At 43.4% G+C, this 12290-nt stretch overlaps 1 protein-coding gene across 1 annotated transcript in view; it reads right to left on the bottom strand.

Moving 5' to 3' along the window:
- Window positions 1–4670, bottom strand: part of LOC118382509 (reticulon-4 receptor-like 2) — a 6020-nt gene extending 1350 nt beyond the window's left edge. The window contains exons 1-4 of the mRNA XM_052516892.1: window positions 4334–4670; window positions 2847–3073; window positions 2366–2599; window positions 1–2064 (exon numbers count right to left, since the gene is read on the bottom strand). The exon at window positions 1–2064 is cut by the window's left edge and continues 1350 nt beyond it. Of these exons, the coding sequence (XP_052372852.1) occupies window positions 1189–2064; window positions 2366–2599; window positions 2847–3073; window positions 4334–4391 (1395 nt within the window). The 5' untranslated portion in view covers window positions 4392–4670 and the 3' untranslated portion in view covers window positions 1–1188. The remainder of the gene's footprint in view (window positions 2065–2365; window positions 2600–2846; window positions 3074–4333) is intronic.
- Window positions 4671–12290: the final 7620 nt, after the last annotated feature.

Raw genomic sequence — 12290 nt, 5'->3', positions numbered from 1 at the left:
ACAGGACATGAAGTTATACAAAGACTGAACTTGAATACCTGAAGTGATTGCTTGTCTCTCCTATTAAGTATCTCATGGTCAAAGGACAGTACTGTCATTTTCTCTCTCTCTCTTTCTTTCGTTCTTTCTTCATTTCACCGTGTCTCACATTCCTTTGCTTTATTTATATTGCCTGTGCTGTCCTTGCTCCCTCTCTTCTGTTCTCTTTATTATTGAGAATCTCGACAACCCTCTCTCCCTCCCTCTCTGTCCTTTCCTGTTGCGCTTTCTTCTCTTCTCTTCCACCCTTCTTCCACCCTCTCTCCCTCCCTCTCTGTCCTTTCCTGTTGCGCTTTCTTCTCTTCTCTTCCACCCTTCTTCCACCCTCTCTGTCCTCTAGCTTCTTCCTTTGGTAACTTTTTAACTCATCACTCTCTCTGCCTTTCTCTCTCTCTACCTTTACATATCTCTCTACATATCCTCTCTCACCTTCTCGTACTCTGGTGACTGCCTCTCTTTCATTCCTTCATCCCTTCTTTTATCTCTCCCCTTAGCGATGTTTGTGTAAACAATCCATTATAAAGTAGGCATCATGGTAGACAACATATAAGAAGGATATCCCAACTGCACTGCACCATCAAGTACACCCACCTATTTACAGTACAGTTGTCAGAGTTAGTACAACAATAGAAATGTAGATACTGTCGTAACTGTAATCATAGCACTTGTAGTAGCAGACGTATTCGGAATAGTAGTAGTCGTAACATGCATATAATAGTCGTTGCACTTGTAGTTGTAATATTCCTCCAAGTGACAACAGTTATAGCATTCGCAACAGTAAGTAGCACTGGTGTTAGCTGTAGAGCGTTACAGGTGACCACTGACCCCTGATTGCAGGCGTCGTCACGGCAACCAACACACCAGACAGGTGAGATGCACCTGTTGTAGTAACAGCCTTGGTTGACTACTGTACTGTACTATATTGTACTATGTACTGTCAGCCATTGTTGTTTAACCCTGCATTAAGTTAGAAGTAACAATCTAACCCCCCCCTTTGTATCCCCTGCTGTCCTGTACTACTGACAGAGGTTATCCAGTAGGACATCAGAGGGTTAACTAGGGAGGTACAGAGTCTTTAACAAGGGGTTCCCCATGCCCTGAGAGGGGCCGGGGCGAAAACAGGAACGGGAAGTGGGTACTCAGTCTGATTCAGCCAAATATGAGGTGTAGATTGATGGAGACGGCGAGTAGCGAGAGGGCGAGGAGGAGTGAGAGAGAGGGGGATGATGTGGGGGTGGAGGAGGAGTTGGGAGGGAGGCCATCGAAGTCAGGCGGACACTCGAGCTCGAAGCATCGCAGCGTGGTGCCGGCGTCCTCGTTCTCATAGTTCGCCCAGTACTCCTCAGCGTCGAGTTTGGGTAGTGCTGCCTCTTCCTCACCGAGCTCGTACTTGACGTTGGTGGAGGACACGATGGGTGGCTTGTTCTTTCCTTGGGGGAACGGGAAGGCCTTGATGGTCTCGGAGCTCTTCTCGAACACTGCCTTGGTCTGGGACTGGGGCTTGTGCTTGGAGAACCACCATCTTGTCTTGGTGCTGAAGGTCCTCGTGGTGGAGCCGGCCAGGGTGCCAGGGTCGGGGAGAGGGCAGAGGGCGAAGTCCATCTCACGGAGGAAGCGGAGGTCCATCCCGCGGCGGGGGGACGGGGAGGAACACAACAGCTCGGACGATGAGACGCGGGCGCCACGGAACCACTCCCACAGGGGGAGGGCCTCGCAGCCACAGGACCAGGGGTTCCCATTGAGACGGAGGAACTCGATGCCCTGGGTGTCACGGAGAGCCTGGCCGGGGAGCTCAGCCAATGAGTTGTTGAACAGGAAGAGCATGGTCAGGCGTCCGAGGTCGCGGAACGCCCGGCGGTTAACCTGGCGCACACGATTGTCGTGGAGAAGAAGGCGGTCCAGGTTGACCAGGCCACGGAACACGTTCTCCGACAGAGTACGGATACGGTTTCCATGCAAGAAGAGCTGGCTCAGGTTGATGAGGTCAGAGAAGAGGTCATCCTGGAGGAAGTGGAGCTGGTTCTCCTACAAGGACGAAACAGGAAACAGGAAGAGGAAGTGGTCAGGTGGGATCAGGTGATGATGGGCTACATCTCAGTAGTGGTGAGGTGAGAAACATTTACACCTTCCACTAAGGGCATCTCATAACTATCACTGATGCAGCATGATTTGAATCATGATACAACATGATGTAATTGTGATTGTGATTATATAAAATGATGTAATTTTCACAGCTATGAGAATTCCCTGTAGTGTGTGTGTATGCGTGTTGTGTGTGTTTTCATATGTGCCCGTGTGTGCATGAATATATGTGTACTGCCCCTACCTGCAGGTAGAGGAACTGCAGGCTGTATAGCTTGTGGAACAGGTCGTGGGGCAGGGCGGTAAGCTTGCAGCGGTGCATGTGGAGACTCTGGAGTTTCTCCAGGCCCCTGAAGGCGCCTCCTTCCAGCCTGCGCAGGTGAGAGTTGTCCCCCAGGTCCAGCTCCTCTAGATCCCTCAGCTCACTGAAGGAGCCAGCCTCAATCCACGTGATGTTGTTGGAGAACAGCCACAGGACCTATAGGGGAGAGGGGAGGAGGGAGAGGAGGAGGAGGGAGAGTGTGAATATCAATATGTATTCTAGGGTCAGGTATTATTCTATGGTCATATTGTAGGTAAGACTCTGGACTCAAACTCAAAAAGAAAAACAAGGGTTAGGAGCAAAGATAGAGGCAGAGAGAGTTAGAAAGAGAGAGAGAGAGGGCAAAATAATCACACACTCAAACACCCGCCATGTCTCCTTTAAACAATCTATAGTCTCTTACCTGAGTCCCGAAGCCGAAAGAGCCGACTCTGAGCTCCGTAATTCGGTTGTTCTGTAGGAACACACGCTGCGAGTCGTAGGGCACGCCGACCGGCACGGAGGTGAAGTTCTGCGCCTGGCAGCTCACGGTCATGGGAGTCGGGTAGCACACGCATAGATGCGGGCACGCCCCCGACGAACCGGGCTTGCCGAGGACCAGCCACACCACCAGCCACAGGGAGAGTCCGCCTGGGAGAGAGAGGGAAGCGGGGAGAAGTGAGTCTAGATGTGGGGTCGGGAAGGCGAAGCTAGCGGGAGCTGTCCGATAGCTGTGGTTCTGAAACTGTTTGGTGGTGGCCCGGATGGCAAACTGCTGCTGGAAATGTGGCAGTTGAATCCCTATACAGCTGATCAGTCAAATCTCAGATCACAATCAAAGTGTTGCTTATGTACCAAAATAGTTATGGATGCAGCAATAGTTTTTTCTCCCCAACATCAGTTTAAATTGTCACGTTTGAATACGGAGATATGAGGAAAAAAATAGCTGGAGCTGTCCATTAACAACGGTGCTGAAACCGTTGACGCAGACACTCAACTGCTGCACTAAACCACATTGCTACCTTCAGTTGATGCTAAATACTTTATGCAAAGCCTTTGTCTAATCTGAATACCTAAAATATATCATTAGGAAATTGTTGAAAACATTCACAAAATATCATCATATTGATGGAATGAGATTGTCATTTTAATACTGATTAAATAATTCACGCTCAATTTAGACAATATGAAGCTCAGTTAATTCATAATCAGTAAAGATTACAGCATCATGAGCCCATATGATGACAGAGATGACGTATGATCACTTTAGAAGGCGTGATTGAGTAACCAAGTCTGTGCGTAAAACTGCCTGTCTCTCTTTGCTTGCGTAAGGCATTACGCACGGCAGTATCTCAAAGTAAACCCAAGTAAATCGCATCTAAAACTATTACAAACATATTAAAAGTCTAAGTTAAGTTCCATATCTTACACAGGCGATATCTGTCTATTGAATAGTTAAAAAGTAGGCCTACATCATAATGTAAAATCAAAGTACAATCATAGCAAAATTGCAAGTTTAAAACGTTCCGTACTAAATCTATTTTACAAACGTATTGGAATTACAATCCATGTTGATGGCTGCATCTAACATGGCTGCAAAGCCCGCATTTTGTTTAAATATTATCTGTGAATCATGCATTCCATTGCTAACTGGGTGAATGATTACCAAACTATTAAATCAGATACTTTCTCAAAGTCGTAGCAGCCTAACTAACGCACAACACCTCTTACACTATTACATCAGAAGACAAACAGAATATAACGGGAAACCGTTAGAAAAGTGGTAGAAATAAGTCAACTGGAGGAAGGATTCTCAAAACTATCAAGTAAGATAGTTTCTAAAAGTCATAGTAACTCACGCACAACAGTATAAACCAATAGATTGTGGTAAGAAAATCGGTAGAAACTTACTTTTGCAGGTGCGCATGAATGAGCATTGTCTGCTCCGAGCGGTTGTAGGGGTGTCCATTTCAAACCAAAGCCGAAAGCGAGTTAGCCTGAGAGGGTGAAATACTGCCTGCTATCTCCGCTGACTGGTACTCTGGACGATTGGTTCCCGAGTCGGAGCGACTGAGAGAGTACCGAATGTTGGCTCCCGGTGTCCCATTTATACTCGAGAATCCCGTTAGCGCCTACGGTTGTGGGCACCACGGAATCCCCTACGTCACGGGCCAAGATCGAAGGAGGGGGGTAATTGAGAGAAGAGAAAAAACGGAAAGAGGAGGGGCCGTGCACTGTGCGTGCGGGTGATGAGAGGATTCTTGGAGAGACTGCGCGCGCAACCGCAGATAGCCTAGAGGACAGCGCTCCAAGATAGAGAAAGGAGTAGATTCAGACAGAATCACGCGGGAGGGAGGGATGGAGTGAGTGATTGAGTGAGTGAGAGGAAGGGAGGGAGGTACGTAGGCACGATGCCCGGTAATGACTGCGCTTTGTGGAGGAGCGGAGGACGGGTAGAGAAAGCAGCACTAGGTTCGCTGCCTGGCTCGCGATCAGAAGCCTCTATGGTCTGTTTCCGGGCGGCAACGGCACGCCTCAGAGAGAGGGGGGATAGAGAGATGAATGGAGAGCGAGAGAATAGAAGGAAGAGAGAGGAAAGGAGATCAGTGGGATTAAAACCAAATCTGATTAAACAGACGGAGGGGGGGACATTTACCTACTGCCAAAGGGAGGTTGTCGCACAGACATTTATGAATGAATAATTGTACTTAGCCTATAAGGAGTGGAGACTTAGTAAATAAAACCCACAACACTCTCATATGTTCCGAAGTAGTTGGTGCCATGTGACATGAGACAGGAATGAATGAGTAGTCTTAGAAATTATGAGTGGGACACATTCAGGTTGAGATACAGAAGGATTTTGGAATGTGAAGGTGGGGGTTCTAACGATATAATTGGGATTATCATTATATGGATCCAACAGGCGAATTGGTAAAACTCAGAAGGTTTTGGTGTAACTGGTCTGTCATAGTGTTTTGCTCATGTGGTGCTGTATACTTTCAAGCCAACCCAATGACAACCCCTGAAGACTGACTTGCTTTAGCTCTCTAGGCTTTAGTTCAGCGGACTAACACAGTCTTGTGGTGGACAGGAGACCCAGTCGGCTACATACAGACAGACATGTAAAGAGACAGACGGACTAACGTAGACAGACAGGCTTTAGCTCAGCGGGCTAACTCAGTCTTGTGACATGCAGGAGACCAGGATTCCCCTGCCTCTCCCACACTATCAGCTGAGTGTGTTAGTTCCCTAGGTTTTAGCTCAGCAGGCGAACACAGTCTTGTGGCAATTAGAAGACCCAGATTCTAACCCCAGTCAGTCACATATAAAGAGATAAAGGAACAGCCACCTAATCAGATGAAGGAACAGCCACCTAATCAGATGAAGGAACAGCCACCTAATCAGATGAAGGAACAGCCAGTTAATCAGATGAAGGAACAGTCAGTTAATCAGATGAAGGAACAGTCAGTTAATCAGATGAAGGAACAGTCAGTTAATCAGATGAAGGAACAGTCAGTTAATCAGATGAAGGAACAGCCAGTTAATCAGATGAAGGAACAGTCAGTTAATCAGATGAAGGAACAGTCAGTTAATCAGATGAAGGAACAGTCAGTTAATCAGATGAAGGAACAGTCAGTTAATCAGATGAAGGAACAGTCAGTTAATCAGATGAAGGAACAGTCAGTTAATCAGATGAAGGAACAGTCAGTTAATCAGATGAAGGAACAGAGTTAATCAGATGAAGGAACAGTCAGTTAATCAGATGAAGGAACAGTCAGTTAATCAGATGAAGGAACAGTCAGTTAATCAGATGAAGGAACAGTCAGTTAATCAGATGAAGGAACAGTCAGTTAAGGAACAGTCAGTTAATCAGATGAAGGAACAGTCAGTTAATCAGATGAAGGAACAGTCAGTTAATCAGATGAAGGAACAGTCAGTTAATCAGATGAAGGAACAGTCAGTTAATCAGATGAAGGAACAGTCAGTTAATCAGATGAAGGAACAGTCAGTTAATCAGATGAAGGAACAGTCAGTTAATCAGATGAAGGAACAGTCAGTTAATCAGATGAAGGAACAGTCAGTTAATCAGATGAAGGAACAGTCAGTTAATCAGATGAAGGAACAGTCAGTTAATCAGATGAAGGAACAGTCAGTTAATCAGATGAAGGAACAGTCAGTTAATCAGATGAAGGAACAGTCAGTTAAGGAACAGTCAGTTAATCAGATGAAGGAACAGATGATGAAGGAACAGTCAGTTAATCAGATGAAGGAACAGTCAGGAACAGTCAGATGAAGGAACAGTCAGTTAATCAGATGAAGGAACAGTCAGTTAATCAGATGAAGGAACAGTCAGTTAATCAGATGAAGGAACAGTCAGTTAATCAGATGAAGGAACAGTCAGTTAATCAGATGAAGGAACAGTCAGTTAATCAGATGAAGGAACAGTCAGTTAATCAGATGAAGGAACAGTCAGTTAATCAGATGAAGGAACAGTCAGTTAATCAGATGAAGGAACAGTCAGTTAATCAGATGAAGGAACAGTCAGTTAATCAGATGAAGGAACAGTCAGTTAATCAGATGAAGGAACAGTCAGTTAATCAGATGAAGGAACAGTCAGTTAATCAGATGAAGGAACAGTCAGTTAATCAGATGAAGGAACAGTCAGTTAATCAGATGAAGGAACAGTCAGTTAATCAGATGAAGGAACAGCCAGTTAATCAGATGAAGGAACAGTCAGTTAATCAGATGAAGGAACAGTCAGTTAATCAGATGAAGGAACAGTCAGTTAATCAGATGAAGGAACAGTCAGTTAATCAGATGAAGGAAAGGAACAGCAGTCAGTTAATCAGATGAAGGAACAGTCAGATGAATCAGATGAAGGAACAGTCAGTTAATCAGATGAAGGAACAGTCAGTTAATCAGAACAGTCAGTTAATCAAGGAACAGTCAGTTAATCAGATGAAGGAACAGTCAGTTAATCAGATGAAGGAACAGTCAGTTAATCAGATGAAGGAACAGTCAGTTAATCAGATGAAGGAACAGTCAGTTAATCAGATGAAGGAACAGTCAGTTAATCAGATGAAGGAACAGTCAGTTAATCAGATGAAGGAACAGTCAGTTAATCAGATGAAGGAACAGTCAGTTAATCAGATGAAGGAACAGTCAGTTAATCAGATGAAGGAACAGTCAGTTAATCAGATGAAGGAACAGTCAGTTAATCAGATGAAGGAACAGTCAGTTAATCAGATGAAGGAACAGTTTAATCAGATGAAGGAGGAACAGTCAGTTAATCAGATGAAGGAACAGTCAGTTAATCAGATGAAGGAACAGTCAGTTAATCAGATGAAGGAACAGTCAGTTAATCAGATGAACAGGAACAGAAGGAACAGTCAGTTAATCAGATGAAGGAACAGTCAGTTAATCAGATGAAGGAACAGTCAGTTAATCAGATGAAGGAACAGTCAGTTAATCAGATGAAGGAACAGTCAGTTAATCAGATGAAGGAACAGTCAGTTAATCAGATGAAGGAACAGTCAGTTAATCAGATGAAGGAACAGTCAGTTAATCAGATGAAGGAACAGTCAGTTAATCAGATGAAGGAACAGTCAGTTAATCAGATGAAGGAACAGTCAGTTAATCAGATGAAGGAACAGTCAGTTAATCAGATGAAGGAACAGTCAGTTAATCAGATGAAGGAACAGTCAGTTAATCAGATGAAGGAACAGTCAGTTAATCAGATGAAGGAACAGTCAGTTAATCAGATGAAGGAACAGTCAGTTAATCAGATGAAGGAACAGTCAGTTAATCAGATGAAGGAACAGTCAGTTAATCAGATGAAGGAACAGTCAGTTAATCAGATGAAGGAACAGTCAGTTAATCAGATGAAGGAACAGTCAGTTAATCAGATGAAGGAACAGTCAGTTAATCAGATGAAGGAACAGCCAGTTAATCAGATGAAGGAACAGTCAGTTAATCAGATGAAGGAACAGCCAGTTAATCAGATGAAGGAACAGTCAGTTAATCAGATGAAGGAATCAGATGAAGGAACAGATCAGTTAATCAGTTAAGGAACAGTCAGATGAAGGAACAGTCAGTTAATCAGATGAAGGAACAGTCAGTTAATCAGATGAAGGAACAGTCAGTTAATCAGATGAAGGAACAGTCAGTTAATCAGATGAAAGGAACAGTCAGTTAATCAGATGAAGGAACAGTCAGTTAATCAGATGAAGGAACAGTCAGTTAATCAGATGAAGGAACAGTCAGTTAATCAGATGAAGGAACAGTCAGTTAATCAGATTAGTTAATCAGATGAAGGAACAGTCAGTTAATCAGATGAAGGAACAGTCAGTTAATCAGATGAAGGAACAGTCAGTTAATCAGATGAAGGAACAGTCAGTTAATCAGATGAAGGAACAGTCAGTTAATCAGATGAAGGAACAGTCAGTTAATCAGATGAAGGAACAGTCAGTTAATCAGATGAAGGAACAGTCAGTTAATCAGATGAAGGAACAGTCAGTTAATCAGATGAAGGAACAGTCAGTTAATCAGATGAAGGAACAGCCAGTTAATCAGATGAAGGAACAGTCAGTTAATCAGATGAAGGAACAGTCAGTTAATCAGATGAAGGAACAGTCAGTTAATCAGATGAAGGAACAGTCAGTTAATCAGATGAAGGAACAGTCAGTTAATCAGATGAAGGAACAGTCAGTTAATCAGATGAAGGAACAGTCAGTTAATCAGATGAAGGAACAGTCAGTTAATCAGATGAAGGAACAGTCAGTTAATCAGATGAAGGAACAGTAAATCAGATGAAGGAACAGTCAGTTAATCAGATGAAGGAACAGTCAGTTAATCAGATGAAGGAACAGTCAGTTAATCAGATTAATCAGAAGGAACAGTCAGTTAATCAGATGAAGGAACAGTCAGTTAATCAGATGAAGGAACAGTCAGTTAATCAGATGAAGGAACAGTCAGTTAATCAGATGAAGGAACAGTCAGTTAATCAGATGAAGGAACAGTCAGTTAATCAGATGAAGGAACAGTCAGTTAATCAGATGAAGGAACAGTCAGTTAATCAGATGAAGGAACAGTTAATCAGATGAAGGAACAGTTAATCAGATGAAGGAACAGTCAGTTAATCAGATGAAGGAACAGAACAGTCAGTTAATCAGATGAAGGAACAGTCAGTTAATCAGATGAAGGAACAGTCAGTTAATCAGATGAAGGAACAGTCAGTTAATCAGATGAAGGAACAGTCAGTTAATCAGATGAAGGAACAGTCAGTTAATCAGATGAAGGAACAGTCAGTTAATCAGATGAAGGAACAGTCAGTTAATCAGATGAAGGAACAGTCAGTTAATCAGATGAAGGAACAGTCAGTTAATCAGATGAAGGAACAGTCAGTTAATCATGATGAAGGAACAGTCAGTTAATCAGATGAAGGAACAGTCAGTTAATCAGATGAAGGAACAGTCAGTTAATCAGATGAAGGAACAGTCAGTTAATCAGATGAAGGAACATTAATCAGAAAGGAACAGTCAGTTAATCAGATGAAGGAACAGTCAGTTAATCAGATGAAGGAACAGTCAGTTAATCAGATGAAGGAACAGTCAGTTAATCAGATGAAGGAACAGTCAGTTAATCAGATGAAGGAACAGTCAGTTAATCAGATGAAGGAACAGTCATGAAGGAACAGCCAGTTAATCAGATGAAGGAACAGTCAGTTAATCAGATGAAGGAACAGTCAGTTAATCAGATGAAGGAACAGTCAGTTAATCAGATGAAGGAACAGTCAGTTAATCAGATGAAGGAACAGTCAGTTAATCAGATGAAGGAACAGTCAGTTAATCAGATGAAGGAACAGTCAGTTAATCAGATGAAGGAACAGTCAGTTAATCAGATGAAGGAACAGTCAGTTAATCAGATGAAGGAACAGTCAGTTAATCAGATGAAGGAACAGTCAGTTAATCAGATGAAGGAACAGTCAGTTAATCAGATGAAGGAACAGTCAGTTAATCAGATGAAGGAACAGTCAGTTAATCAGATGAAGGAAATCAGATGAAGGAACAGTCAGTTAATCAGATGAAGGAACAGTCAGTTAATCAGATGAAGGAACAGTCAGTTAATCAGATGAAGGAACAGTCAGTTAATCAGATGAAGGAACAGCCAGTTAATCAGATGAAGGAACAGATCAGTTAATCAGATGAAGGAACAGTCAGTTAATCAGATGAAGGAACAGCAGTTAATCAGATGAAGGAACAGTAAATCAGATGAAGGAACAGTCAGTTAATCAGATGAAGGAACAGTTAATCAGTTAATCAGATGAAGGAACAGTCAGTTAATCAGATGAAGGAACAGTCAGTTAATCAGATGAAGGAACAGTCAGAATCAGATGAAGGAACAGTCAGTTAATCAGATGAAGGAACAGTCAGTTAATCAGTTTTAATCAGATGAAGGAACAGTCAGTTAATCAGATGAAGGAACAGTCAGTTAATCAGATGAAGGAACAGTCAGAATCAGATCAGTGTTAATCAGATGCAGTCAGTTAATCTGAAGGAACAGTAGTTAATCAGATGAAGGAACAGTCAGTTAATCAGATGAAGGAACTGCCATGATGCATGTTAATCAGATGAAGGAACAGTCAGTTAATCACAGTCAGTTAATCACAGTCACACACACAGATGAAGGAACAGTCAGTTAATCAGATGAAGGAACACAGTTAATCACAGTCACACACACACACACACAAGTCACAGATGAAGGAACACACAGATGAAGGAACAGTCAGTTAATCACACACAGATGAAGGAACAGTCAGTTAATCAGATGAAGGAACAGTCAGTTAATCACACACACACAGATGAAGGAACTTTACCACTCCTACACACACACCCGCTCTGTGTGAAGGAACAGTCAGTTAATCAGATGAAGGAACAGTCAGTTAATGATGAAGGAACAGTGTGTGTGTGCGTGCATTTGCTTTCATGGATGCATGCTTGATTTTTTGTTTGTGGGTATTTGTGAGCGTGTTTGTGTGAGTGTGTATGTGTGTGAGTGTGTATGTGTGTGTTTTTTATGTGGCCATTCCAATATCTGTGAATAATTGATGTTTGTGACATAGACAAATAGAAATAGAGGCTTCCCCCTGCCACCCCCACCACCACCAGCTGTACATAGTTTGCCTTCTTGTGTGCGTGTGCGTGCGTCTCTCTCTCTCTCTATCTGTCTGTACAGTATCCGCCCGTCATGTCTCGCTGCACAGCGAAACCCAACATCTCGGATCCTAACCAGCTGGAAATAACCTGCCACCTTATCAGTTAATCAATCGGTTGATTGAAATGTTGCTAAAACGTTGCTCTCTCCAGATGAAGTCAAACAGTCCCACTGTCATAAAGACCCCATTGAGAGTGAGGTGGGTGAGTGGGGGGATGGATGAAGTCAAACCGTCCCACTGTCATAAAGACCCCATTGAGAGTGAGGTGGGTGAGTGGGGGGATGGATGAAGTCAAACCGTCCCACTTTCATAAAGACCCCATTGAGAGTGAGGTGGGTGAGTGGGGGGATGGATGAAGTCAAACCGTCCCACTGTCATAAAGACCCCATTGAGAGTGAGGTGGGTGAGTGGGGGGATGGATGAAGTCAAACCGTCCCACTTTCATAAAGACCCCATTGAGAGTGAGGTGGGTGAGTGGGGGGATGGATGAAGTCAAACCGTCCCACTGTCATAAAGACCCCATTGAGAGTGAGGTGGGTGAGTGGGGGGATGGATGAAGTCAAACAGTCCCACTTTCATAAAGACCCCATTGAGAGTGAGGTGGGTGAGTGGGGGGATGGATGAAGTCAAACCGTCCCACTGTCATAAAGACCC

The sequence above is a fragment of the Oncorhynchus keta genome, unplaced genomic scaffold, assembly GCF_023373465.1.
Source record: "Oncorhynchus keta strain PuntledgeMale-10-30-2019 unplaced genomic scaffold, Oket_V2 Un_scaffold_5451_pilon_pilon, whole genome shotgun sequence".
NCBI lineage: Eukaryota > Metazoa > Chordata > Actinopteri > Salmoniformes > Salmonidae > Oncorhynchus > Oncorhynchus keta.
Note: the sequence above shows the minus strand (reverse complement) of the source record. Positions and strands in the feature narration are given on the sequence as shown.